Source organism: Suncus etruscus, chromosome 8 (genome assembly GCF_024139225.1).
Source record: "Suncus etruscus isolate mSunEtr1 chromosome 8, mSunEtr1.pri.cur, whole genome shotgun sequence".
Lineage (NCBI taxonomy): Eukaryota > Metazoa > Chordata > Mammalia > Eulipotyphla > Soricidae > Suncus > Suncus etruscus.
This window is the reverse complement of record NC_064855.1, coordinates 19,179,948-19,206,346: the sequence shown is the minus strand read 5'-3', so window position 1 is coordinate 19,206,346 and position 26,399 is coordinate 19,179,948. Positions and strand designations below refer to the sequence as shown.

The 26,399-nt window shown below is 45.5% G+C and overlaps 3 protein-coding genes across 3 annotated transcripts in view; 1 reads left to right on the top strand and 2 right to left on the bottom strand.

Moving 5' to 3' along the window:
- The window catches only part of ZW10 (zw10 kinetochore protein), a 37,226-nt gene extending 36,591 nt beyond the window's left edge, over nt 1-635 (bottom strand). The window contains exon 1 of the mRNA XM_049778697.1: nt 441-635. Coding sequence (XP_049634654.1) covers nt 441-545 — 105 coding nt within the window. The 5' untranslated portion in view covers nt 546-635. The remainder of the gene's footprint in view (nt 1-440) is intronic.
- A 9,239-nt stretch (nt 636-9,874) lies between these two features.
- Nucleotides 9,875-10,569, top strand: CLDN25 (claudin 25). The gene has a single exon (XM_049778412.1). The coding sequence runs from the start codon at nt 9,895-9,897 to the stop codon at nt 10,567-10,569; it is 675 nt and encodes a 224-aa protein (XP_049634369.1). The 5' UTR covers nt 9,875-9,894.
- Nucleotides 10,570-15,311: 4,742 nt separating this feature from the next.
- Nucleotides 15,312-26,399, bottom strand: part of USP28 (ubiquitin specific peptidase 28) — a 60,382-nt gene continuing 49,294 nt past the window's right edge. Inside the window, exons 19-26 of the mRNA XM_049778695.1 lie at nt 26,178-26,357; nt 24,009-24,104; nt 22,982-23,160; nt 22,817-22,895; nt 21,761-21,840; nt 20,320-20,443; nt 18,303-18,498; nt 15,312-16,555 (exon numbers count right to left, since the gene is read on the bottom strand). Of these exons, the coding sequence (XP_049634652.1) occupies nt 16,380-16,555; nt 18,303-18,498; nt 20,320-20,443; nt 21,761-21,840; nt 22,817-22,895; nt 22,982-23,160; nt 24,009-24,104; nt 26,178-26,357 (1,110 nt within the window). The 3' untranslated portion in view covers nt 15,312-16,379. The remainder of the gene's footprint in view (nt 16,556-18,302; nt 18,499-20,319; nt 20,444-21,760; nt 21,841-22,816; nt 22,896-22,981; nt 23,161-24,008; nt 24,105-26,177; nt 26,358-26,399) is intronic.

The following is a 26,399-nucleotide window of genomic DNA, read 5'->3' as shown; positions in this document are numbered from 1 at the left end:
CTATCAGAAGCAATTCCCAGTGGGCAAGGTCTCCTCCCTGGCTAGGAGCGAACTCAGGAGAGACTTGGCGAAGGAGAAAAAGTGGTTCTGGGGGAGACAGAGGCCCTGGGGGGGGGCAGACACCCCCTCTCTCTGGGGGTGGGAAGGTGGAATAAAGCCGTTTCCAGAACCTCCCACTCTGGCCTGGGCAGACTCAGAACCTGCAAGAGGGGGGTGAAAGAAAGTGCTTGAGGTTAGGTTTGGGGGGGGCAACACTCACAGCAGCAGGGGTAGGGGGGTCATCTACACTGGGAGCCCCTCCAGGAGCACCCTGGGGCGCCTCACCCCACTTCCCCGCAGCCCCCCAAAAGCCCTCGGCCCCCCAAGTCCCTCCCTAGGGACGCCCCACACCCCAGGCCTAGTTTTGCTCCCCAGCAGGTCTCCCTCTGCTGAGCCCTCACCTTGACTTCCTCCACCTGGCGGGTCAGGCGGCCGATCTGGGTGCCTAGATCCTCCTTATCCAGCTTCCCCGAGTGCGCCAGAACTTCTGTCACGAACGAGGCCATCGCCAAAGCGAACCCCAATTGCACCCCCAAAGTCGAGTCCCTCTTCTTTGCCTAGAGCCAGCGCGGCAACTTGGAGCCCGCCAGCGGCACGGCGCGCGCAGGGCCTGCCGGGAAACCGAGTCTTCCGGTACGCGCGGCGGGACTACAACTCCCAGGAGGCCCCGCGCCTGCCCTCGCCTTCGCCTAGTCTTCTTCCGGTGTGCCCAGGTTGGCTAGCATTCTCGGGTAGGCTAGAGAGCATGGAGGTAGGGCGTTTGCCTCGCATAAAGAAGGACGGTGGTTCGAATCCCGGCAGCCCATATAGTTCCCCATTCCTGCCAGGAGTGATTTCTGAGTGTAGAGCCAGGAGGAACCCCTGAGCATCACCCAGTGTGATCCAAAAAACAAAAAATAATAAATAAAAATTAAAAAAAGAACCTTCTCTTCCCACCTGTTGAGTTATTTCATCACCAGCCTTACTTAGCCTTTCTCATTTGCCTGAGCGGTGTATCTAGCCGGACAGACTCTAAAGGCTTCATTTTTTTTCTTTCTTTTTTATTTGGGGGCCACATTCAGTTTCCTCAGGTATCACTGGACTCGATCTAGGATGCCCAGGCAAGGCCTTACCTGGCCTTACCTGCTGGATTGTCTCTCTCCGGCCCAAACTTTATTGTTTTTAGTTAAGTATTCTTTTGTTTGTTTTTTGTTTATTAGTTTGTTTTGGGGTTCCACCTCTGGGGTTACTCCTGGCTCTGCACTCAGAAGTCACTCCTGGCAGGCCCAAGGGACCATATGGGATGCCGGGATTGAACCACTGTCCTTCTGCATGCAAGGCTAACGCCCTACTGCTGTGCTATCTCTCAGACTCTCTTTAATTATTCTTTTGGGCTTCAGTGAGCAGCCTAGAGGAATGTTGTGCCCTCTGGAGTTGCGCAATGAAGTGACGTCACTTTATAAATCAAAAGTCAGCCTGTAATTGCACCCCTTTGTATTGAGTCATTTAAAACATTTCTGTGTACATATATTTAAAATGTATGTTATATGTATATATAAATAAATCATATTCTCTATAAAACCAAAATAAAAACAATTACAGTGGACAGGAGCGATAAGACAGTGGTAAGGTGTTTGTCTTGCACACAACTCAACAGGGCTCTATTCCCTGCACTCCATGTGGTCCCCAACCACCCAGAAGTGAATCTCTGAATGCAGTGCCAGGTATAAAAGCTGAGCACTGGTGGGTGTAGAGTAAAACAAAATAGCATTTTAAAAAAATCAAATTACAACTCAATTTTATTAAGTTTCAAAAATTGGGTCCGGAGCAGTGGTGCAGTGGTAGAGCATTTGCCTGGCATGCGCCTGACCTGGGACGGACCAAGGTTCTATCCCAGGTGCCCCTATGGTCTCCCAAGCCAGGAGAGATTTCTGAGCGCATAGCCAGGAGTGACCCTGAGCATCACGGGGTGTGGCCCAAAAACCAAAACCAAAAACAAAACAAAAAAAAAGTTTTAAAAATTAAGTTGTATTTATTTAGTTGCTTTGATTTTGGGGACAATACCCAAAGATGCTCAGGACTTCTCCTGACTGTGCTTAGGGATCACTTTCTGCAGGGCTTGGGCATACAAGAAATAGAAAGTATATTGGTTGCATGCAACCAATATGTTTTACTATCTCCAACCTAACTTGCACTATTTAAATGAATTTCACACTGAGAGATGTTCACAAATATACTATACTATTAAAAGATTTTTTTAAAAAAAGTATCAGGGCCAGAGAGATAGCACAGCTGTAAGGCGTTTGACTTATTGGATGGCAGGAAAGATGGTGGTTCAATTCCCAGCATCCCATGAGGTCTCCCGATCCTGCCAGGAGTGATTTCTGCCAGGAATAACCCCTAAGCACCAACAGGTGTGACCCAAAAACAAAACAAACAAAACACACACACACACACACACACACACAAACTATCAAGTATACAAAGATAAATAACATACACCAGAGCAGTGGTAGACTTCTTTGTATTTATTATTCTTTTCCTATATTTTTCTAATATAACAATACTGCTTTAAATATAAAACATGCTTGCCAGACAAAACTCAAACCCAGGACTTACTATGTTAAAGCATGACCAAGGCTGGTCTGGACCCATGTTGGGGTCCGGGGTTGAATATGCCCGAACCCGGGGTGGGGGGGTGAAGTCCCAGGGATTGGGAATGCCCAGGGTCCGAGGAAAGGCCACCACTCAATTGAAGAAACACAAACCTTGGAGGATGCAATCACACAAGGTTTATTCAATCACGGAATGTTCCGGGTCCACTCACAGCCACCTGATGCAGTAGGAATTTTCAGTCTGTAGTGAGACCCTGAGCTACTCCTTACACAGGTTTTTAAGGAGTTTTACATGGTAATTAGCAAACAGGTCCAATCATTTCATATGTATGAGTTTGAATTTTATCAATGACAATCTCAGAAAATGGCACAAATCCTGCCCTTTCATGACCTCACAAAGTCTGCTTTTCCCTGCTCGATGTTAGAATGTTTTATCATGTATTAGGGTGGAGGTGTCACTTTGGGTAGTTAAAACTTTTTAGTCAACAAATGACAAAAGCAAATTAGTATGTTCTTAACTCATAACTACTTTTGACCTAACATTTTATTTAGTTATTAAGTTATGTTTGCTTTTGTTTTTTGTTTTGTTTTGTTTTTGGGTCACACCCGGCAATGCTCAGAAGTTACTCCTGGCTATACGCTCAGAAACTGCTCCTGGCAGGCTCGGGGGACCATATGGGATGCCAGGATTCGAACCACCGTCCTGCATTCAAGGCAAACACCCTACCTCCATGCTATCTCTCCAGCCCCCTGTTTGTCTGTTTGTTTTAAGATGCTTACATGTCTTTTTGATCTCTTTCTTAAAGATCCTGTTATTTCCTCAATATGCATCAAGTGAGCAGGAGTAATTCCTATCTCCTTGGGTCAGTCTCACGGCTAGCCTGGGGTCCCTTGGGCAGTGAGACTCTGCCTGCCTGTCAGGGGTTCTGAAATAAATTCTAAGCTGTATGAAAAAGGGAAAACACAAACTTTGTGAGAGGAAAAACTAGTTTCTTGCTAACTATATTATTCTAAGCTAACAGCTTATATCTACTATTCCTAAATACTATTATTTCAAGTTCTCAGATAAAACACAAGAACTCAGAATTAAACGCAAACTTAATGTCTGGACTCAAGGCCAAACTTTTCCAAAATCAAACATTTCCAAACTCAACAATTACATGCAAGACAAGAACTCTACTGAGGACTTACATCCCTCGCCCCTCTTTAATTTTTTTTTTCTTTTAGGGACATACCCAGAAGCACTCAAGGGTTACTCCTGACTCTTCGCTCAGAAATCGCTCCTGAAACCAGGTCCGTTGTAGGTCAGCTGTGAGCAAGGCAAACACCCTGCCACTTTGCTATCACTATGGTCCCTATTTTTGGCAGCACTCAGGGGTTACTATGCTCAGAAATTGCTCCTGACAGGCTCAGGGGACCGTATGGGATGCCGAAATTCGAACCATCATCCTTCTGCATGCAAGGCAAATGCTCTACCTCCATGCTATTTCTCCGGCCCCCAGCCCCTATTTTTTTAAGTATCATCTGAGGGTCAACCCCAAGAAGACATTGACCCTCAGATCTTGACATTTTTTCACATTCCCTCACCTCTTTCCTTCATTGTTGTTGTTGTACACTTGCTTGGCTGTGCTATTCACAGATTTTCTGGGGTGTTTGCTGGAGGCCACACCTGAGGTTGTGGTGCTTGCATACTTGGTTGTGGTACTCCCTGAGGTTTGTTCTCTTTTAGGTGCAGGGTTTGCATAAGGCACTTGCATACAGGCACTCTGAGTCGAGACACACTACTATGGTTGTGATACTGACAGGTCATTTACACACATGCTTGCAGAAATTGCATTTCCTGGCTATGATACTTGCACATCATTTTAGTTTCAGTGTTCACTGGGGATGCCACACTGTGGATAGTATGTGTGTGTGTGTTACTTATACATGCCTAGCTGTGTCATAGCCATAAATAGTTTAGCATAGAGGACTGCTGAGAGCAGAGCTGCCAGCCACGAGAATCACACAAATGGGCTCCACCTATGATTTGAACTCATGAACAGGTACTTGCAAAGCAGATGCTCTCTCTTCACAGTGCTATTCCTCTAGAAGCTTTTGTTTTTATTTTTGTTTTATGTGTTGTTGTTGTTGTTGTTGTTGGGAAGCCACATCCAGTGATGCTCATTGGATACTTCTAGCTCTGCACTCAGGAATCACTCCTCGCTCTGCTCCGGGTATCATATGGGATGCCGAGGATCAGGTCACATGCAAGTGCCCTGCTCATTGTATTATAGCTCTGGACACTTGTTTTTGCTTTTTTTTTGGGGGGGGGTAGTTTGGGTCATACCCGGAGGTGCTCAGGGAATACTTCTGGCTCTGCGCTCAGAAATCACTCCTGGCAGGTTCAGGGAACCATACGGGATGCCAGGATTCGAACCACTGTCTGTCCTGAATCAGCTGAGTGCAAGGCAAATGCCCTGCCGCTGGTCCCCATGTTTTTGTTTATTTGTTTGTTTGTTTGTTTCAGGTTTTGTGGTCCTGGAAATTGAACCCAAAAAAAGTTTCACACATGTGAAATAAGTACTATGTTACTGACTTGATCAATATTAAGTGTCTGTAGAATAATGTTTTTCTTTTTCTTTGGATGGGGCAATGACACCAGAGGGGTTTGGGGCATCATGCAGTACTTGGCTCAAACACATAGTTCTTGTATGTAGAGCCCGAACATCAGCCCTTTGAGTTCTTTCCCAGGACACAAATCTGTTTAACTTCATGAGTCTAGGGCAGCTTCCTGTGACATGAGCAAAGGAATTGAAATGTTAAAACAGGAAGCTTGAGGTCAGAACAATAATGAATAGCGAAGCACAGAGTGATATTAGCACCATGGGAAGGGCACTTGCCTTGCCTGCAGCCAGCCTCAGTTTGATCCCTGGCCCCCCATATGGTCCCTAAGCACACCAGGAGTGGCTCCTGAGCTCAGAAGAAGTCATTGGAGCTGGAGAGATAGCATGGAAGTAAAGCGTTTGCTTTGCATGCAGAAGGACGTCGGTTCGAATCTTGGCATCCCATATGGTCCCCCAAGCCTGCCAGGTGTGATTTCTGAGCGTAGAGCCAGGAGTAATCCCTGAGCGCTGCTGGATGTGACTCCAAAACCAAATGATGATGATGATGATGATGATGATAATAGTAATAATAATTAATAATAACTGAGTAATAACAACTGAGTATGCACCCCTCAAAAAAAAAAAAAAAAGGAAGCATGTATCATCCTAGAAAGCATTTTCCCCTAGAAAATCAAACAACTTCTGGGGCCAGAGAGATAGCATGGAAGTAAGGTGCTTGCCTTGAATGCAGAAGGTTGATGGTTCGAATCCCAGCATCCCATATGGTCCCCGAGCCTGCCAGGAACGATTTCTGAGCATAGAGTCAGGAGTAACCCCTGAGCACTGCGGGGTGTGACCCAAAAACCAAAAAAAAAAAAAAAAAAAAAAAAAAGAAATTCTTCCTCATGATACAAAGGTCACCCACAGAATGGGAGAAACTATTCACCCAATAACCATCAGAAAATGGGTTAATATCTAAAATATACAAGGGACTGACAGATCTTGACAAAAAAAAATATATATATATATATATTTAAAAAAATCAAATCAACTTCAATGTCAAGCTATCAAAGTCATTTTGAATTCTATTAGATGCTAGTGATGCTATTAGATTCTATTAGATGCTGGGGCCAGAGAGATAGCATGGAGGTAAGGCATTTGCCTTTCATGCAGAAGGTCATTGGTTCGAATCCCGGCATCCCATATGGTCCTCGTGCCTGCCAGGAGCTATTTCTGAGCATGGAGCCAGGAGTAACCCCTGAGCACTGCCGGATGTAACTCCCCCCCCTAAAACAAAACAAAACAAAAAAAGATTCTATTAGATGCTATTAAATGCTAGTGAGAAAGAACCTGGAAATCTTGTATTACTTATTTACTATGGAAAAACTCTGTGCAAGGTCTGGAAATCAAAAACATGTGAATAAATCAACTCAGGAAAATATGACAATATTATTTTGGAGGTAAATGAAAAATGGTTTGATCCTCTGCACTGCATGGGGAGTGACTACAGAGTTCCTCCTAATCAGGAATAACCCTTGAGCACCATTGGGTATGGCCTGGAAAAAAAAAAAAAAAAGAGGGAACATTCAGAGAACTGGGCCTGCCTCTCTGCATCTCTCACCACCAACCATCAAATCAAAGTGGCAACAAGAACATGAAATGTCATAGGCCAGAGCGATAGCACAGCAGTAGGGCATTTGCCTTGCATGCAGCCAACACAGAACAGATCCCAGTTCAATTCCCGACATCCCAGATGGTCCCCGGAGCCTGTCAGGAGTGATTTCTGAGTGAAGAGCCAAGAGTAACCCCTGAGTACCACCTGGGGTGACCCAAAAACTAAAAAAAAAAAAAAAAAAAAAAGAACATGAAATATCTCTGCTGAAGCTAGTTGGCTCAGGATCTGTTGTTTATAGGCAACTTGGCACAGAACATGTATGGCATTAATATGTGAATATTCAATACAGAGCTAATCAAAAGTCTAACAACCAGCCACACTCAGTAAATGTAAATAATTTGCTTTGTCAGGATATGCCTGCCTCCTGCTGGCAGCAACCAATAGAAATATGTTGATCTGGTACCATCTCTTCACTTCTGCTGTGGGCATACTTCCCTCCCCTTTTAAATAGATTCTTTTTATTTTTTTCTGGTTTTAGGTTTTGGGGCCACACCTCGTGGCACTCAGAGGTTACTACTGGCTTTGTGTGCAGAAAATTGCTCCTGATAGGCTCAAGGAACCAAATGGGATGCCGGGAATCAAACCCGGGAAGTCCATCCCAGGTTGACTGAGCGCAAGGCAAATGCCCTACCGTTGTGCTATCATTCCGGCCCCCTGGATTAATTCTTTAAGTAGGGTGTTATGTCATTGTTTCCTGTTTCAGATACTAAATGGTAGTTTCATAAAAATTTTAAACTGCCTCGATAAGCACAAATAGGGGTGTAAAAACGATATCTCACTGCCCCTGAAACAACCCTGGTTAACATTATGTAATGTTGTCTATACAGAAATACAGATAAAGGTGTCATTTTGGTTTGGCTGTCTTTGAATTATACCCAATAATGCTCAGGGGCTATGCCAGGCATGATAGTCTAGGCAGGGGTCTTCAAACTATGGCCCGCGGGCCACATATTGTATTTATTCCCATTTTGTTTCTTCACTTCTAAATAAGATATATGCAGAATGCATAGAAATTTGATCATAATTTTTGTTTTTACTATAACATGGCCCTCCAACAGTCGGAAGGACAGTGAACTGGCCCCCTGTTTAAAATGTTTGAGGACCCCTGGTAGAGTTTCTCCTGGCAGTTTTAGTGAACCATGCAGGGCCAGGGACTGAATCTGTGGCCCTGCATGTGAGGCATATGCACTTGCCCTTAAAATTACTTTCCTATGAAGATAAATAAATTTAAATTAAATAAAATTTATATAAACAATTCATATAATTATAATTTAATTTATAATTTATTTAATTATAATTTAATATATAAATTTAATAAAAATTTATTTTGAATACAAATAAAATTATATTCTATATGCTCTATATACTGTTGGGTACCTGATTTTTATGTATACTATATCAAAAGTGACTTTTAGATCATTAGAATTTATTTTACCTGGGGCTGGAGAGATAGCATGGAGGTAGTGCATTTGCCTTGCATGCAGAAGGACGGTGGTTCGAATCCCGCCATCCCATATGGTCCCCTGAGCCTCCTAAGAGTGATTTCTAAACATAGAGCCAGGAGTAACCCCTGAGCGCTGCCGGGTGTGACCCAACCCCCTCCAAAAAAAGAATTAATTTTACCCACAATAAAAATAAAAAAAATAATATAAAACCTAAAAAAAAAGAATTTATTTTACATTCCTCTAAAAAGGATTCTTTGAGAGGTTAAAGAGATAGTACAGTAGTAAGGTGATAACCTTGCACAATGATAACTTAGGTTGGATCTCCAACACCACATATGATCCCTGGAGCCCTATAGAATTGATCCTTGAGCACAAAGCCAGGAGAAATTCCTGACCCAGTCAGGTGTAGCCCAAAATAAGCAAACAAACAAACAAACAAATAAAATGACTGCCTTGGGCCAGAGAGACAGTACAAGAGTTAAGGCACTTGCCTTGCATCCTGCCAACCCTAGTTTGAATCCCTGAGCAAAGAGGCAGAAATAGCTCCGGGGCACAGTCAGATATGCTCTAAAACCACAAATAAAGGGGTCAGTGAGGTGGCGCTAGAGGTAAGAGATAAGGTGTCTGCCTTGCAAGCGCTAGCCAAGGAAGGACCGCGTTTCGATCCCCGGCGTCCCATATGGTCCCACCAAGCCAGGGGCGATTTCTGAGTGCTTAGCAAGGGATAACCCCTGAGCATCAAACGGGTGTGGCCTGAAAAAAAAAACAACACACAAATAAATTAATTAAAAGAAAAGAAAATAATGGCTGTGTTGGTCAGGGAGATTTCTCAAAGGACTGGAGCACATGCTTTGCATGCTGGATTTCTAGGTTCAATCCCCAACACCACATAATCCCCCCAAATTCTGAAGAGAGTGATCCCTGAGTACTGTACCAAGTATCGTACTGTAAGTTTCAAAACATTAATTTTGTTGGGGGCCGGAGAGATAGCACAGCGGCAAAGCACTTACCATGCACGCAGCCGATCCAGGTCAGATGGTGGTTTGAATCCCGGCATCCCATATGGTCACCAGTGCCGGCCAGGAGCGATTTCTGAGCACAGAGCCAGAAGTAACCCCTGAGCGTCACCGGGTATGACCCAAAACCAACCAAACAGAAAAACCCAAACATTTATTTTGTTTTGAGGAAACACTGGGCAGTGGGACTATACATAGCGTTGGCAATCAAACCTGGGTCTGCCTTGTATAAGGCAACTCTAGTCTGTCTGTCTCTGTGTTTGTATCTGTCCCCCATCCAAAATGTACTGGTGGCTTCTTCTTGTCTGGCTTTTTGGATCTTGCAGCCTTCTCCATGGGTCTTTGCACCTCCCTCTAAGCCTGTGCACACCCCCAGCCCTGCTGATCCTCAGCACCTGCCTCGGCAGCTGCCTGAACTCGGAAACAGGAATCCAGTGAGAATGTGCAAGTCCGTCCCTGCAGTTTCCTCCCCATTACTTGCTGCTCAGACATCCCAGCAGCCCGCAGCTCCGTCTGTCTCCACCTGCCCGGCGAGCAAGCATGGCCAGGAACTGCCGGGGCCAAGCCCAGCTCGGTGGACTATTCCTTACCTTTCTGGGCTGTGTCTGCTCATGTGCCACCACGGTCCTACCAAAGTGGAAGAAGCTCAATCTGGAACTCAACGAAATGGTGACATGGAACCTGGGTCTGTGGGAGGTCTGCGTGGAGCAGGAGGAAGCTGGCACCGTGTGCAAGGCCTTCGAGTCCTTCTTGTTGATGCCCCTGGAGCTCCAGGTATCCCGGATCCTCATGGTGGCCTCCCAGGGGCTGGCACTTTTGGGGCTTCTGTTCTCTGGCCTGGGGTCTGACTGTTCTCGGTTTCCCAGGAACCAATGGGTACTGAAGAAGTTTCTCTGCCTCCTGGGGGGCGCTTTGGAGGCCTCAGCTTCAGCCACTATACTCTTCTCAGTCTCCTGGGTGGCTTACGTTACTGTCCAAGACTTCTGGGATGAGCATGTCCCTGACATTGTGCCTCGGTGGGAATTTGGAGACTCACTCTTCCTGGGCTGGGCTGCTGGGCTGTTCCTGGCTTCTGGAGGGACACTTCTCATTGTTTCTACCTGCCTGAGGAGACAAGGTGCATCCTTACCCAGAAGAGCAGGTCCCACAGCCTCATTTGCCTTCATCCCAGCCGAAGAGTTTCTGCTTTCTTCCATCTCCCGCCAAGATCTTTAAGTAGTTCACCTAGAACAACTTCTGCAAGAAATCTCTAGAATAAAGGCATATTAGCAAAGTCCTTTATTTTCTTTAGCTTTCATCATGTTATTTTGATTTGCTTTATTAAGGAGGGGGCTCATTTGAGAATGGAAGGTCAAGGCACAATTTTTAACGGGAAGTTTTCTGGGGAGATTTTTTAAAATCTAAATGCTTTTAGAATATAAATGGTATGCTTAATCCTTTTTTACTGAGGAAGATATATTACAAAAATGCATCGATCAGAGAAAATGTAAAGTGGGTAGTGTATAAGAGAGGGACGAGAGAGACACACCGAGGCAAAGAGAGCAAATAAACATAAGTTACAAAATGAAATGAATTATTAACTCAGAATGGCATCTGAGAATGGCCTTCTGTCAATTTTTAGCCTGAAGCATGCAATTTGAAAGAGTTTCAAAATCTCCATGCTGTTTCTGAATGTTTTATTATCTGAAAGGGACAACATATTATTGTTCATTCTACACTAAGAAGTCACTAGGTGGGGCCGGAGAGATAGCACAGCGGTAGGTTGCTTGCCTTGCAAGCAGCTGATCCAGGACAGGGGTTTGAATCCCAGTATCCTATATGGTCCCCCATGTCTGCCAGGAGCGATTTCCGAGCACAGAGCCAGGAGTAACACCTGAGCACCGCTGGGTGTGACCCCCACCTCCCAAAAAAAGGTCACTAGATCTCTTTGTCCTCTTAGTATGAAGTTAAAAAATAGGGAGTAGAGACCAGAGAAAAAGTACAGTGGGTAGGGTACTTGCCTCGTACATAGTCAACCCTGGTTCAATCCCTGGTGCCACATATGATTCCTTGAGCCCCAACAAGAGGGATTCCCAAGCACAGAGTCAAAAGGAATCCCTGAAAATAGTCTGTATGATACCACAGGTGAGTTGAGTGAATAGTAGGGTAAACCAACCATCTAGTGTACATGAACTTGGCACTTTTGTTGTCTAAACTAGGGAAATCTTAGGCAACCCAGAACAACTTGGTTACCTGAGTGGTTATGCCAAAGAACTGCTAGGGTAGTGTACATTTCTGGAAAAAATTATCAGTCCCTTTGCACCTAATGCCTCCAACTCTCACACTGCACCATCAGTCTCTCCCTTTCCACCATAGCCTACCTCTCCCTGCATTTTTGGCAAGAATCACCATCAACCTCATGGACAATTCCTGGAGAGCAATTAAGGTTGATGGTTCCCAATGTCCCCAAAATTCGTCCCTTCTGCAAGTGTAGAATCACAGGGGGTTGCTTGCATGTAGCCAACTTAGCCCCATGACAAGTGTTTTTTGTCTCTCCCATAAACATAACCTGTCATGGCCCTGGCATCCAGTGGTAGATGCTGCCTCAAGCATGAAACACACCACACATACCAATACAAAAATAAAAAGCTTTGCCTGTGAATCTTAAGCTAATTCCTTCCTTAGAAACGCAATGTTTTGTTTTCCTTAGGAAATGAGTCTATTCTGACGCAACTTCATTTCCACCTTCAGTCTAGGAGTCCTTCTCACCAGAAACCCCCTTCCCTGTTCCTGACTTTTTTTGTATTTAGACACAAACTCCAATGACTCCGAGATAAATAAATCTATGACTATAAAGCAACTACTTACATCACAGTATTAGCTTGGTCTTTTCTGGTTCCAAGGCCCATTTAAGCAGCTCCCTCTTCTACAAAATTTCAGTGCTCTTTAGACCCAGATCCAATCAGAAGTGAGGTTCAAATATCAAGAGTTGTCCTGCACATCCCCATCACCCCACTGTATTGACAAGGATTCATTCGATCATTTCTATTTGATTATGTATTCAAGCATGTAATGAATGTTTATTGAGCACCTACCAAGTTCAGGCACTGTAATAATCAGAAATATACTGATAAAATTTGGGGCCTGAGGGGCTGGAGAGATAGCATGGAGGTAAGGCGTTTGCCTTATGTGCAGAAGGATGGTGGTTTGAATCCTGGCAATCCATATTATCCCCATGCCTGTCAGGAGCGATTTCTGAGCGGAGAGCCAGAAGGAACCCTTGAGTGCTGCTGGGTGTGACCCAAAAACCAAAAACCAAAAAAAAAAAAAAAAAGGGGGGGGACCTGAGAAGTGTGGCTCAATAAAGCTGGAACAGGGGTAGGAGGGAGGTCCCAGCATAGCACCAAACGGTCCCCAGAGCACTGTAGTGAGAGTACTCTTAGAGTTATTCTGTGCTTACACAGAGCTGGAAGTACAGCCTCTCCACCCCCAGCACAGCTCAATGTACTTCTCTAAATAACAAAAAAGACAAACTTCACTCCGGAGGAGGGGCAGTGATAAAATAAAAAGAATGGTTAAGTGCTATACATGAAACCCTATCAATACTGAAAAGCACAGTCCCCAGAAGGGGGCATTGCATGCCATGGAGAAGGGCTGGGGCAGGCGGGTAGAAGGGAAACTGGGGATATTAGTGGAAGAAAAGTGGATACTGGTAAAGGGATTGGTGAATGGAACATTGTATGCCTGAAAAATCAATCAGAAATAATTTTGCCATTCGCAGTGACCCAATTAGAAAATAAAAGATAAGTTTATCCTTGCACCCCATACATAAAAATAAGGACAGGGCATAAATGCTTTGAAATCACACAAGTGGACATTGTGCTCATAATAAACTACAGGACGTGATAGAGCACACATGAGCTGAGAGGAACTTAGCTAAATTAGTAGTCAATGGACAGTCTTGGACCCTGTGGAAGTAATACTAGATGAAAGCTAAAGGAATAGATCCCATTCCATATGGGACAGCGGGATGTATAAGGTAGACCTGGCAAAATGGGAAGGCATTGAATCTTTGTTTTTTGTGGGGGCCACATCAGGCAGTGCTCAGGGCATATTCCCCTCCCAGCTCTGTTCTCAGAGGCCACTCCTGGCAGTGCTCAGGGGGCCAGAAGTGGTGCTAGCAGCGTCTAAGAAACGACAAGCTCTTTACCCCTGCACTTTCCACCAACCGTCCCCCCAACCCCTGCTCCTGATAGCCAGATCTTGAAGAAACACCCCCCCCCCCCCGTCAAGTTGTAGATGCCTTTCCTCTCAGACTCACAGGGATCCAAGCATTGACAGGAATGAGGGTAACCCACCTCCCCTTCTTCCATACCTTGTCCCTGGGCAATTCCCCTACCACATAAACTGGCAGGATTTAAGTGTTTACAAAGCATACTCACCTGTCTGGAGAGCTTTACCAGAACTTCAATGAGTTATTTTTGTTGTTTTTGTTTTTCCTTTCCTTTCTTCCAGGTTGGGAAAGGAGACATTTGCTTTGCTAATGAGAAAACATACAGGAAGAGTTTAGCCAACATACCCCCACTGAGTAACTTGAACTCTGGGTTTTAGTGTCAGGAAAGCTTCCTTCACCTCAGCCATGTTTCACTGGGTTGGGGTGCTGAAAAATTACTCAGAAGCAAAGAAGAGCGAAACACAAAGACCCACAGGGGAAATCGTGGCCTTTGTGCTTTTGTTTGCAGCTAAACAGGGTCTTTGAGGCCAGCTGGGGCACCTGTGCCTGCTGGTGGATGCAGACCTCATGAGAGGATTGTACAGTCTACCACATCTAAGTCTGCCTGTGTCTGCAAAGGCAGGGCCACAAACTCAGATTCTTCTGAACTCCCATTGGAAACGACCAAAGACGAGGTCTGGGTGAGAGTACAGGGGTTAAGGCACTTGGCTTGAGTAAGGTTGGCTTGATTTGACCCCTGATCACTACAGAGAACAATATCCGAGTGCTGAACATGGAGTAGCCCCAGAGAACTGCAGGTGTGGTCCCCAAGCCCCCCCCCCCCAAAACGACAAAAACTAGGGGCCAGAGATAGTCCAGCAGTTACGTCATGTGCCTTGCAAGTGATTGATTTGGGTTTGATCCCCAGTACCTGAGCAAAGTTAGTAGTGATCCCTGAGCATCACCAGGTATAGCCCCCTTCAAAAGACCCACCCCCCTTCAGAAAACAAAAAATTACAAACCAGGGTACTGAACCACAGTTAGCTTAATCTAAGGCAAGTGTTTTATTTTCTGGGTAGACAAGTGCCCCTACTTATTCTACCCCTCTGGCCCAAGAAAGTACTTTAAACAGTTCCTTCCCCTGTCCTATTTTTCTGCTCACTCCCACGTATTTGCTTCCCACCTTAAGGTGGCCTAGGTTATTCTAAGCGATGCAGAGAAAGCCGCACTGCATCCTCTCAAAAATGACCAGGAGGGACCCTCAGGCCTCTGAGCCCTCCCTGGAACATCAGCTCCCCACCCTGCTCCAAAAAACCGAAGATGAAATAAATGGGTCTGTTGAGGTGATTCCCAAGAAACCAACAGACCATCCTCAGAAAGAAATATATTCTGATGAGGATTTATAATTTTTTTTAGCACATTGGAGAGAAAAGATGCTTTGTTCCTAAAATTCACTACCTGCTTTGTAGGAAAACCAGTAATAGAAGGGTCAGAGAGACAGCACAGCAGGTACAGGTGCTTGCCTCGCATGACAGCCAGCTGGTCCATATAGAGACCATACATAGTTGGTCCCTCATGCTCTGCCAGGAAATGAGCCATGTTGCAGAGCTAGGAGTAAGAAACCTGAGCAATGGCAGGTGTGACCCCTAGACAAAATAGACTAATAAATCTTAGTCTCCAGGCTTCAACACACACACAGACAGACGCGTTCCTTATCTACTTTAAAATGTATTACACAGATATATATTAAATAAAGCTCATCCTATACACCAAAAGAAAAACAAATACTTTTATTGCACATTTATAAAATCTGCATAGTTATGTAGCAAGTGTTCTTTCTTCCCTCCCATGATTCTCTCGGTAATCTGAAAATTCGGTTAAAACACGATACCCAAATCTAAAGCCTTGTACAAATGGTCAAACAGGTTATTTATCTATGTATACATATACATATTTATACTTCTTTTTACAAACTCACACCCCTTTATTTCTTTAAGCAAAAAGAACAAAAAAACCAAAAACACACCCAAAAAAACAAAACTGTGGGGTGGGGCATTAAATGTGTCCTCCAGGGCCAGCAGCAGAGCTTGACATGTCCTTGACATTTAGTTTACCTGAATGGTTAAGAAAAGGTTTTGTTGAGTCAAGTTTCGCAAAGCCAGTTCCCTTTTAATACTTTCCTTCCTTTCAACCAGGACTAAATATGAGGTTTGCTGGTTATTTAAAAAATATCACATGAGAAAAGTGTGATGCAGTTGGCTGGCGGTTCTTGAGCAACTTCTCATCATGTGTCCTTACACGCCACCCCATGGCTTTAGAAGGGTGACACTGGGTGATCAGCACCTCGAAGGAACACACCCTATCACCACCGGTCAAGAGCCAGTTCAGAGGCATTGCGCTCTCTCCTCTCGCAGTTCATCAGTTTTACACAGGTCATGGTCATAACTCGGAGCTGTCCACCGGGCCAGGTGCTGATGAAATCACCTATTTTGCAGTCAGAAACAATGATGCTGAAAGGACGGTTTTAAAAATGGCAAGAGGTTCAAATTAGCCTGAGCAGTGTGTGTAGATAACCAGAGGCATTTTTTTGGGCCTTTAGACTTAATTCAATGCCTTAATATGCTGGTACCTGCCTTCCTATTTTCTAAACTCAGATTATTCTTTTATGATTCTGGATCGGAGAAGTGTCAAGTTTAGTTCTCAGTCCTTCTTTACACATAGCATGGTCAGCGTCTGGATAGAAATCTCATTTTTGCATGAAACATTCTTCCCATGGTGAGGACTCTGTCAACAGGCAGGACAAGAGCAGGATGGGTCTCGAACAAGCAGCTTTTTACTTCACCGCCACAGTGGAGATGCCCTGAATGGACTCCATGACCGCTGCAAACCGGCTACAAAGGTCATAGGGGGAATTGGGTCGAATTGTTGGAGGTTCCTTTAAGACAATGATTTCTGTAGAAGGATCTAGAAGTCTGGGCAGGAACTCCCCTAAGGATAGCTGCAGATTTTCTGTGGAGGGAAACAATGATGATAAGACACACAGGTGTATGGTCTCCGAATATAAGTAACCATTTGGGAAGGTCTTCCCACACCCATCACTCAACCCCAAAGGTCAAATGTCATGCTGGACAGAACAAAGGATGATTTCTTTAGGCTGAACAAAGTCCTACTGGACCAACAGCCCAACGGTTGTACATCACTGCATTAAGCCATGATGTGACTAGTGACAGAACAATATTCCATAGCACTTCATTATTGAAAGGTCGTTTGTTTGTTTTGGTTTTGGGGACACACCGGATGACAGGGTTACTCCTGGCTCTGCATTCAGAAATCGCTCCTGGCAGGCTTAGGGGAACATATGGGATGCCAGGGATCGAACCTGGAACTGTCCCCAGTTGCCAGGTGCAAGGCAAATGCCCTACCACTGTGCTATCACTCCAGCCCCTTGAAAGGTATTCTAATCAATTAGGCCTTTAAAACTTGAAACAGGGGTAGAGATTTGCCTTGCATGTGGCTGAACCAAATTGGATCCCTGACACAGCATTTGGTTACCTGGGCACCACCAGGAGTAATCCCTGATTTGCCGAGCCGGGAGTAAGCACTGAGCGCTGCTGGGTGTGACCAGAAAACAAACTTGAGAAAGAAGTGGGGCTGGGGGCTACAGTACAAAGTAAAGAGGGCAGACCTGAGTTCAACCCCCAGTTCTACACAGACCCTTTTTCTGTATCTCCAAAGGTAGTCCTGGCATCACCTGAGTATGGCAAAGAGACCTCTTTGGGTTCCTGAGCACACTGGGGAGGGTATTTCATAATATATACTTGAGAAAGTAAATACAAGACTCTACCATAAACATAGGCTGGAAAGATAGCACAGTGGGGAAGAAAAGTGGGAGGTGTTCAGAGGGCCATGCATGCTGGAGACTGGACACAGGGCCCTAGCATGCAAACAATGGTGACTTTTAGTTTTTGGTATGCACTGCCAGCGACCGAATGCAGGCCCAAATGCATGCAAAACATGTGTTCCAGCTCTCAGACTATTTCTCCTGAATTCTTTTTGTTTTGTTTATTTTGGGGTCACACCTGACATCGCTCAGAGGTAGTCCTGGCTCTGAGCTCAGAAATTGCCCGACAGGTTCAGGAGACCATATAGGATGCCGGAAATTGAACTACTGTCTCCTAGGTTGCCACGTGCAAAACAAACGTCTTAGTGCTATGCTATCTCTCCGGCTCCACATTTCTCCTAAGTTCTAATTGTTTTGTTTTGGTATCATACCTAGTAGGGCTTGGGAAACTATAGGTGAAGCTGGTGATCAAAGGTAGTGTCAGAGGCCTGCAAAATAAAACTAACTGTTGTGCTCTTTTTCCAGTACCTAAAATTTTATTTTTTTGGTCTTTGTTTTGGGGTCATATCCAGTGATGCTCAGGATTTATTCTTGGCTCTGCACTCAGGTATTATTCCTGGTAGGGCTCAAGGCACCATATATAGGAGGCCAAAGATTTTAATCGGGATCGGTCCTCATGTAAAGCAAGCATTTACCTGCTATACTTTCTATCAGTTGGACACCTAAATTTTGATTTTTTTTACATACAAGAGTTAGATCTTGGCAGATGAAACAAGTTTTGACATTCTGGAGAGCAGAAGTCCAGGATCCTTCCCTCATTTAGTGGAAGTTCCACCCCTCCCTTACTGGGTGGAACCAAAGCCATTTCTATAATTCCCAAAAGCCTTGAAATGATTACAAGTGCTGCCGCCCTACCCGCAATGTCCTGCCCAAGGTAAGAGCACCAATGGTTCCTCATGATCTCGATGGCATCCAGGTCGTCCTTGGAGATGTCGTTATTAATAATGAGGTGAATGCAGGGAATGATCAACTCATTCATCACGTTAATGCCCTCAGTTACAGAGTGTTCGTCATTTGTTTCAAAGAGAGAAGCCGCTTTAGCATTCAGCTCCTACGGATGAAAGGTAGAGTTAGTTAGAAGGAAAATACCTATTGGTAAGAGCATCAGTAAGTGACTCCCTGCCCACTGGAGCTCCTGGAGAGTTTAAGAACCATGTACCATTGGGGGTGGGGGTGATAGTACTGCAGGTTAGTGCAGCTCATCTTACATACAGTCAACCTGGGTTGGATCTCTGGCATCCCATATGGCCCTCTGAGGCTGCCAGGAATGATTCCTGAGAGCAGAACATGGAATAACCCCTGAACATCACAGCATGTGGTGCCTTTCCCACCTTGCAAAAATAAAAACAAAACAACCAACCAAAAAAACCCCAAACTTTGTATTGTTGGAACCAGGGCCATGGCTAAGATGATTCTGCAGCTGTACAGCATGTGGAAAGCCCTGGATCCAATCAGTCTTCAGTATATTTTTGGTAATCCCCAGTACCACTGGTCCTGATAGTCCCTGTGGTCTGAGTACCACCTGCCCGAGCACCTCTGGGTGACTCTACAGAAAAAAAAAAAAAAAAAAAAAAACCCAACTCAGGGCCAGAAAGACAGACAATGCAGCAGTGAAGGCTTTGCAGCCTGCTGACCCAGCTGGAATCTCTGACATCACCCACCAGGAATGATCCCTGAGCACAGAGCCAGGAGTTAAGGCCTGACCACTGCTAGGTGTGTCCTCCCCGCAAAAAATCAAAAGCAAGACTAAAAGCAACACTAAACAAGTTATATGCAGGTTTTACATAGGGGCATAGAAAAGGGAAGGACTGATCCTCAAGACAGGTGGAAGAATATTCTAATTGACTGGAATTACCGGAGAGTTTGAAGAAAAACCTAGAACTGGTGAGAGAGCCTTTCTTACTTGAGGCATAACTGTTTTTGGGTCATATCTGGTGGCACTCCTGGCAGTTTTGGTGGGATGATGCCGGGAATCGAGCCAGGGTCCTTCCTGGGTTGGCCATGTGCAAGGCAAATATCCTAGGCAAATATACTACAGCTGTGCTATCTCTCCGGCCCCAAGACATAACTTTTATTACTATCAAGTGGATATCCAGTGACCTAGTATTGGCATCCAGGGGGGTCAGGGGGCAAGATGATCAGAGTGATAAGGCAGTGGGTAGGGTGCTTGCCTTGCATGCAACCAACCAACCAACTTGAAATGTTTCCTCCTGCTTGTCCAGCTCCAGCCCCATCCCACCCCAAGACCTCACCCAAGACTATTGTATCCTCCCTGAGCTCTCTAATTTAAGACACAAACCTAAAAATAGCTTCCACATGGCACTGTAGAACAAAGTATTTGCATCACTCCTGACAGTACTCAGGTTTGATCCCAAACATCTTACACTGTCCTGAGTACTGTCAGGAGTGATGCAAATACTTTGTTCTGCAGTGCCATGTGGAAGCTATTTTTAGGTTTGTGTCTTAAATTAGAGAGTTCAGGGAGGATACAATAGTCTTGGGTGAGGTCTTGGGGTGGGATGGGGCTGGAGCTGGACAAGCAGGAGGAAACATTTCAAGTTTGACCTCCAACAGCTCCAGCCTGAGGGGCACAGGGATGTCACCCGTGGGTGTCTTCTTGCCAATTCTCTCCTATACATCACTGTACAGAGTGACAAGAGATGAGACTCGAGATCTCTTTCATCAACTTTCAAATTGCCCACTCCAGGCCGCTCCAGTCTGTCCCAGACTTGATCTCAGTCTGGGCGTCAGTACCTTTTGGCTCCTTCTGCTTCATCCATTTCCACCCATTATTTTACATTCCCCATTGTTTTAATTTTTCAAGGAGCAGCTATAAACTCAACAGTGACAGAGACAATGAAGCCACACAGACCAGGAGGCATTTCCTTCGGTACAGAGCGATCATGGACTCCTTCACGCCGCGCCGGGGACCCTTCAGCAGCAGGGCCGCGTTACTCTGGTAGGCATACACCAGGTAGGAAAGCGCCTCTTGGTACCTTAGAAAACAGAAACACACCAGCTCAGGGCGCTTCACCAACACCTACAACTCCAACCATAACTTACCATGACATAGAAATGTAGAGCACAATTAGAGAAAAGATGTGAGAAAGGTAGCATGGGATACAGTGGCAACGGACGGCAGCCAGCCTTGGCTCTTCAACGAACTGGCCAAGAATGCGATGTGCCATGAAACGCCCTCTGTATTTCATCCCTTTCCACCCCAACTTCAAAAAGTAGAGGCACATGTGCTGCCTGGGGATATGATGTCCAACACCCCTACCCTACCTTATCCCCATCCCCTGATGTGGACTTTCCTACTTTCATGCTGGGCTGTGTACTGGGCTCTCTGCCTTAGGAGAAGCCTCTGCTTGTTCCTTGAGCATGTTACTTGTTATTTTTGTCTTCCTTGTCCTCTCCTCCTATATCTCCCAAATAAAACCTACTTTTTTTTTAAGACTTTGGGGATTTTGAGCCACACTCTGTAACAGTCAGGGGTTACTCCTGGTTATGCACTCAGAAACTGCTCCTGGCTCAGAGGACCACATGGGATGCCACGGGGATCAAACCGAAGTCTGTTCTAGGTCAGCTGAGTGCAAGGCAAATGTCCTACCACTGTGTCATCACTTCAGCCCCCAAACCTACATTTTTTTCCTTTTAAAAAGTGCTATCGTGTGCCAGGAAGGTGGCGCTAGAGGTAAGGTGTCTGCCTTGCAATCCCTAGCGTAGGACGGACAACGGTTCAATCCCCGGCGTCCCATATGGTCCCCCCAAGCCAGGGGCGATTTCTGAGCGCATAGCCAGTAGTAATCCCTGAGTGTCAAATGGGTGTGGCCCCAAAACAACAAAAAAAAACAACACAAAAAACTGCTATCGCACCAGCCCCTCTATTTTTTTCTTTTTAAAATCTCTCTCCTTGGGGCCGGTGAGGTGGTGCTAGAGATAAGGTGCCTGCCTTGCAAGTGCTAGCCAAGGAAGGACCACTGTTCGATCCCGGGCGTCCCATATGGTCCCCCCAAGCCAGGGGCAATGTCTGAGCACTTAGCCAGGAGTAACCCCTGAGCATCAATCGGGTGTAGCCCCAAAAACAAAAACAAATATCTTTCATCTTCTTCCTCTCTCTCCCCCCACCCCCACGGCCATCATATCTCTTTCCGATAAGCCTAATTATCCTTATGTGAAGCTGAGAAAGCAAAAGTCAAATGCACTACCACACAGCTACTTGGAAACTGTAATGTGATATGTTGTTATATTCCCATTATTCCCATGGGGAGCACACATACATCTATAACCAAGTGCATAAAAGTCCAACATACTTTCCTTTCTGATAGAGTTCCAGGCCTGTTAGGAGATATACAGACACCTTCCGGAACAAACTATAATCTTCATGCCACTTCTGAAAAACAAAATGAACACCATTAACAATCACAGCCGTATTGAATTTCTACAATTTTCTACCAAAGACCCCAACCATGCAAGGTAGACACTTTCCTCAGGAACAGCCCTGGCTCCTGAAATACAAAGCTGCTGAGAACACATGGCCAGATGCAAAAGCAATACATACAACCAAAATAAGAATTGTTTTATATAAGTTTTTAAACTTCATTCATTCATTTATTTATTAATTTTGGTTTTTGGGACACCCAGTGACGCTCAGGGGTTACTCATGGCTATGGGCTCAGAAATCACTTCTGGCTTGGGGGACCATATGGGATGCCAAGAGATCGAACCATGGTCCGTCCTAGGTCATCTGCATGCAAAGCAAACGCCCTAACGCTGCACCACTGCTTCGGCCCCTTCTTCATTTCTTTTTGTTTGTTTGTTTTTGGGCCTGACTGTACTCAGGAGACTCGATTTAGAACTATAGGGCTTTCTTTTCAAACCACCGTCCTTCAGCATCTAAGGCAAACGCCCTACCACTGTGCTATCTCTCCAGCCCCTAACTATAGTGTTTTCTAATTCAAGTATGCTGTGTGCAAGCAAGGCACCCTACCCTCCAGCTCTGAAGAACAATACTATTTACTAAGACAAGGTTGAAATAGGTATGTAAAGGAAATAAAGGGTTGATTCATTCTAATGAAAGAATGAGAATAAAGAGGCAGCTATTTTATAGGTTTTAATCATTCTTATACCCAGTTGGTATAAGCTAAGGAATGCAGGGTCAGGTAAGAGAAAACAAATCCAGCTGTCAGGTTTGCCTAGGTAACTAATATTGGACTTTGTAGCTGTAAAAAAGACTTTACTTTTGTTTTGTGGCCACACCCAGAGATGCAACTATATGGGATGCCAGGAATTGAAGTCCAGGGGTTGGCCAAATGCAAAGCAAACACCCTACTGAGCTGCACTATAGCTCCGGCTCCAAAAGACTTTACCTTATACTCTTCCATATTCATGTCATCTGGACCAATCTCCTTCAGCTTAGCTTGTGCCACCTTCATAATACTGATGGACCTGCTCAGGACAAAGGGCCAAAATGTGGGCTCTCTGCATCCGAGACTGGAAAAGTGGGCCCAGGATGTGGGGTGCTGCCTTCTCACCTTTCATCATAGCTAAGATTTTTATCTGCAAACTGTTCCAGAAGGGTCCGTTCTACTACCCTTTTAGGCGCTTCATTCTGGAAGAAGTAGACGAGCACATGCTGAAGTCGGGGATCACTGTGAGACATGGGGGTCTCCTTGGCGAGTTGATAAAGCCTGGAGTACTCCTCGTGGAATGCCTGTTAAAGACAGACTCAGTTTGAGAAAAGGAGGCAGTGGGGCTTTTGCCCATAGAAACTAACAGAGAAAGGTTAGAGGCCTTTAGAACCCTAAAAAGATTCCTCAGAAACTTTGATTGAGGCAAGTGTAGAGATGTTAAGTGTGTAAGCGATTAAATTCCTCTACCACTCTGGCACCACAAACATTTCTATGCTCATCAGAGGAGCCAGAACAATAGTCGAGTAGGTACATTATTTGTCTTGCATGCAGCATTCCCCAGCTGCATCCTATGTGGTTCCCCAAGCAAGAATTACTGCCAGGAGTAATTCATGAGTAAAGAGTCAAGAATAATCCCTGGGCATCGTTGAGTGACCCAAAATCCAAAGGAAAAAAAAGATCCTCTAGAGTCTATGAGTATAGAGTCTATACTCATCAGGTCCTTTTTTCTCACAGTTCTCCAAACAACCAATATTTAATAATAACAATAATCAACAACTACATAAATTGTTCCTGGCAGGCTCAGGGGACCATATGGGATGCCGGGATTCGAACCACCATCCTTCTGCATGCGAGGCAAATGCCCTACCTCCATGCTATCTCTCCGGCCCCTCATTCACAGTCTTGATGAGCCATTTTTCCAAGGCCAGAAAGACCTGGGGCTTGGGGTAGAATTAGAAAGGCAGTGCCCTCACTCCTGTCCCCACCAGGCTGCACGAGCACATCAGGATGTGGCCCTCTCTGTCAACCAGACAGGAAATGCTATGTTTGCCTTTAATGAAAGCCATTTTCCACCCACTTGTCACCAGTGAACTGTGTTACTGTCTCTACGTGGTACAAGGAAGGAACAGAAAGGAAAAAGCAGAGGTACCTTTATAAGCCCTGCTTCAGACCCGTCCCGGTCAAAGGTCTGCCGGGCTTTAGCTATGGCCAGGATGACCCCTTGCATGGCGGGGCTCAGCATCACCTGCCACCGGAGGGCACACGACACAGAGAAAGGAGAGAGAAACAAAGGTTCAAGAGGAGACTGCAGGGGAGAATGGGCAAGCAGACAGCCATGGGTGACAGAGTCCTGTACCGCTCAAGCCTGAGCTGCTTCGGGTCAAACTTCAAATGCTCCCTCCTACTTGTCCAGCCCCATCCCACCCTGCTGCACCCAGGACCTCACCCAAGACTAGTGTGTCCTCCCTGAGCTCTCCAATTTAGCAGATAAATTAAGACACAAACCTAAAAATAGCTTCCACAGAGCAGAGAGTTAAATTATAGCTCTCAGGGAGGAAGTGAGTGTTTGTGGTGAGAATTCCAAACTAGACCCAGTGTTTGGAAGCAACAGCCCAAAGATGTAAGCACCCTAGAGTTTTACTAGGATGAACTGGCAACAGTTAAAAATCTCAGAGACCAGATGATCAGTGTTAGAGCAGTGGGTAGGGTGCTTGCCTTGCATGCCACCAACCCAGGCTTGATCCCCGGCATCTTATATGGTCTCAAGTACTATCAGGAGTGATCCCTTAAGCCCTGAACAGCTGAGTGTGGACGGACGGACAGATGGACACACACACAGAGTATGGAGGGTTGGAGAGACTGGCAACATTGAAGTCTCTCTCTCTCTCTCTCTCTCACACACACACACACACACACACACACACAGATGGATGGAGGGTTGGAGAGAATGGCAACATTAAAGTCTCTCTCTCACACACACACACAGTCTGGAGGGTTGGAGAGACTGGCAACATTGAAGTCACACACACACACACACACACACACACACAGATGGACGGAGGGTTGGAGAGACTGGCAACATTAAAGTTTCCCACACATACACACACACACACAGACTCACACAAAGAGTCTAGAGAGGTGGAGAGATCAGCAACATTAAAGTTTCCTATGCTGCTTATGGTTAACCCTGGTTCAATCTTCAGTTTGATTCCTGGCACAAAATATGGCCCCTGAGAACTGCCAGGAGTAAGCCCTGAGCAGAGCCAGAAGTAAGTCCCGAGTACCACTGGGTATGGCGCCTAAATTACTGAGTAAAAATAATTAGGAAATGAGGGAGGGCTGGGACAGAGAGATAGCACAGTGGTAGGGCGTTAGCCTTGCACATGAACTCGGGACTGATGGTGGTTCGATTCCCAGCAACCCATATGGTCTCCTGAGCCTGCCAGGAGTGCAGTCAGGAGTAAACCATGAGCGCCACCAGGTATGATCCAAAATCCAAAAAGCAAAAGGGGGGAGGGGGACCAGGGCAGGTACACAAATGCATTCAGAAATAACCTTTCAGTGCCTAAAACTATGTCCCATAAGAATGTCCCCTCAGAAACCTAAGGGCCAAGGACTCATAACTGTGCATGTTCAGAGCAAATGCAAAACATAAGTGAACGCGTAATTTCACAGCTTTTCCTAAAGCTTCAGAATGAAAACAATCACCTCTGTCACTTTTTTTTAATGCACAGCTGAGACATTTATTTATATCTGAAGGGAAGGCAGTGGACCAACAGGATCCAAACAAAACAGTCCTAACTTAAAAATCAAAAGGCAATTTGGGGACCCCGATTTCCAGAGGAACAAAAACCTACTTTCCCAAGCCACCGAGACTCTGCAGTCATCCCTATATACGTATCACTAGACAGACACTGGGAAAAACATACGAGCGGGAAACAAAAAATTTTTTTTTTTTTTTTTTTGGTTTTTGGGCCACACCCGGTGACGCTCAGGGGTTACTCCTGGCTATGCGCTCAGAAGTCGCTCCTGGCTTGGGGGACCATATGGGACGCCGGGGGATCGAACCGCGGTCCGTCCGAGGCTAGCGCAGGCAAGGCAGGCACCTTACCTTTAGCGCCACCGCCCGGCCCCAAAAAATTTTTTAAAAAGAATCATAACTGAAGTTAAAAGCAGATAAGGCCCATTATTTATTTCCAGAGGAAGATATTAGCTATTCCCAGACACCTTAAGGAAAAAAAGGAAGTGGAGCCACACGAGACAGACAGAACTTGAGATGGACAACAAAGAGCTCAATCCTGCACTCTCAGGTCTGTACCTCCTCGTCATAGCCATCTGCATCAGATCTAACCAGAATCCTCCCCACACTGGGGATCTCCACTTCAGACACCTCAGAATTAGGCTCAGGAGCAGCCTCTGTGCCAGCAGCCTCAGGGGGCTGTTCTGATGGCTCTGCAAGCTTTGTTTCCAGGGGCCTGGTGGGGTCGGTTTCCTTATGCTGTGGCCGCAGAGTGTAGTGGAGAGAGCGTAGAGGAAAGAG

Bases quoted from the DNA above. Each gene is read 5' to 3' on its own strand.
- CLDN25 (XM_049778412.1), top strand. From the start codon at position 9,895: ATGGCCAGGAACTGCCGGGGCCAAGCCCAGCTCGGTGGACTATTCCTT.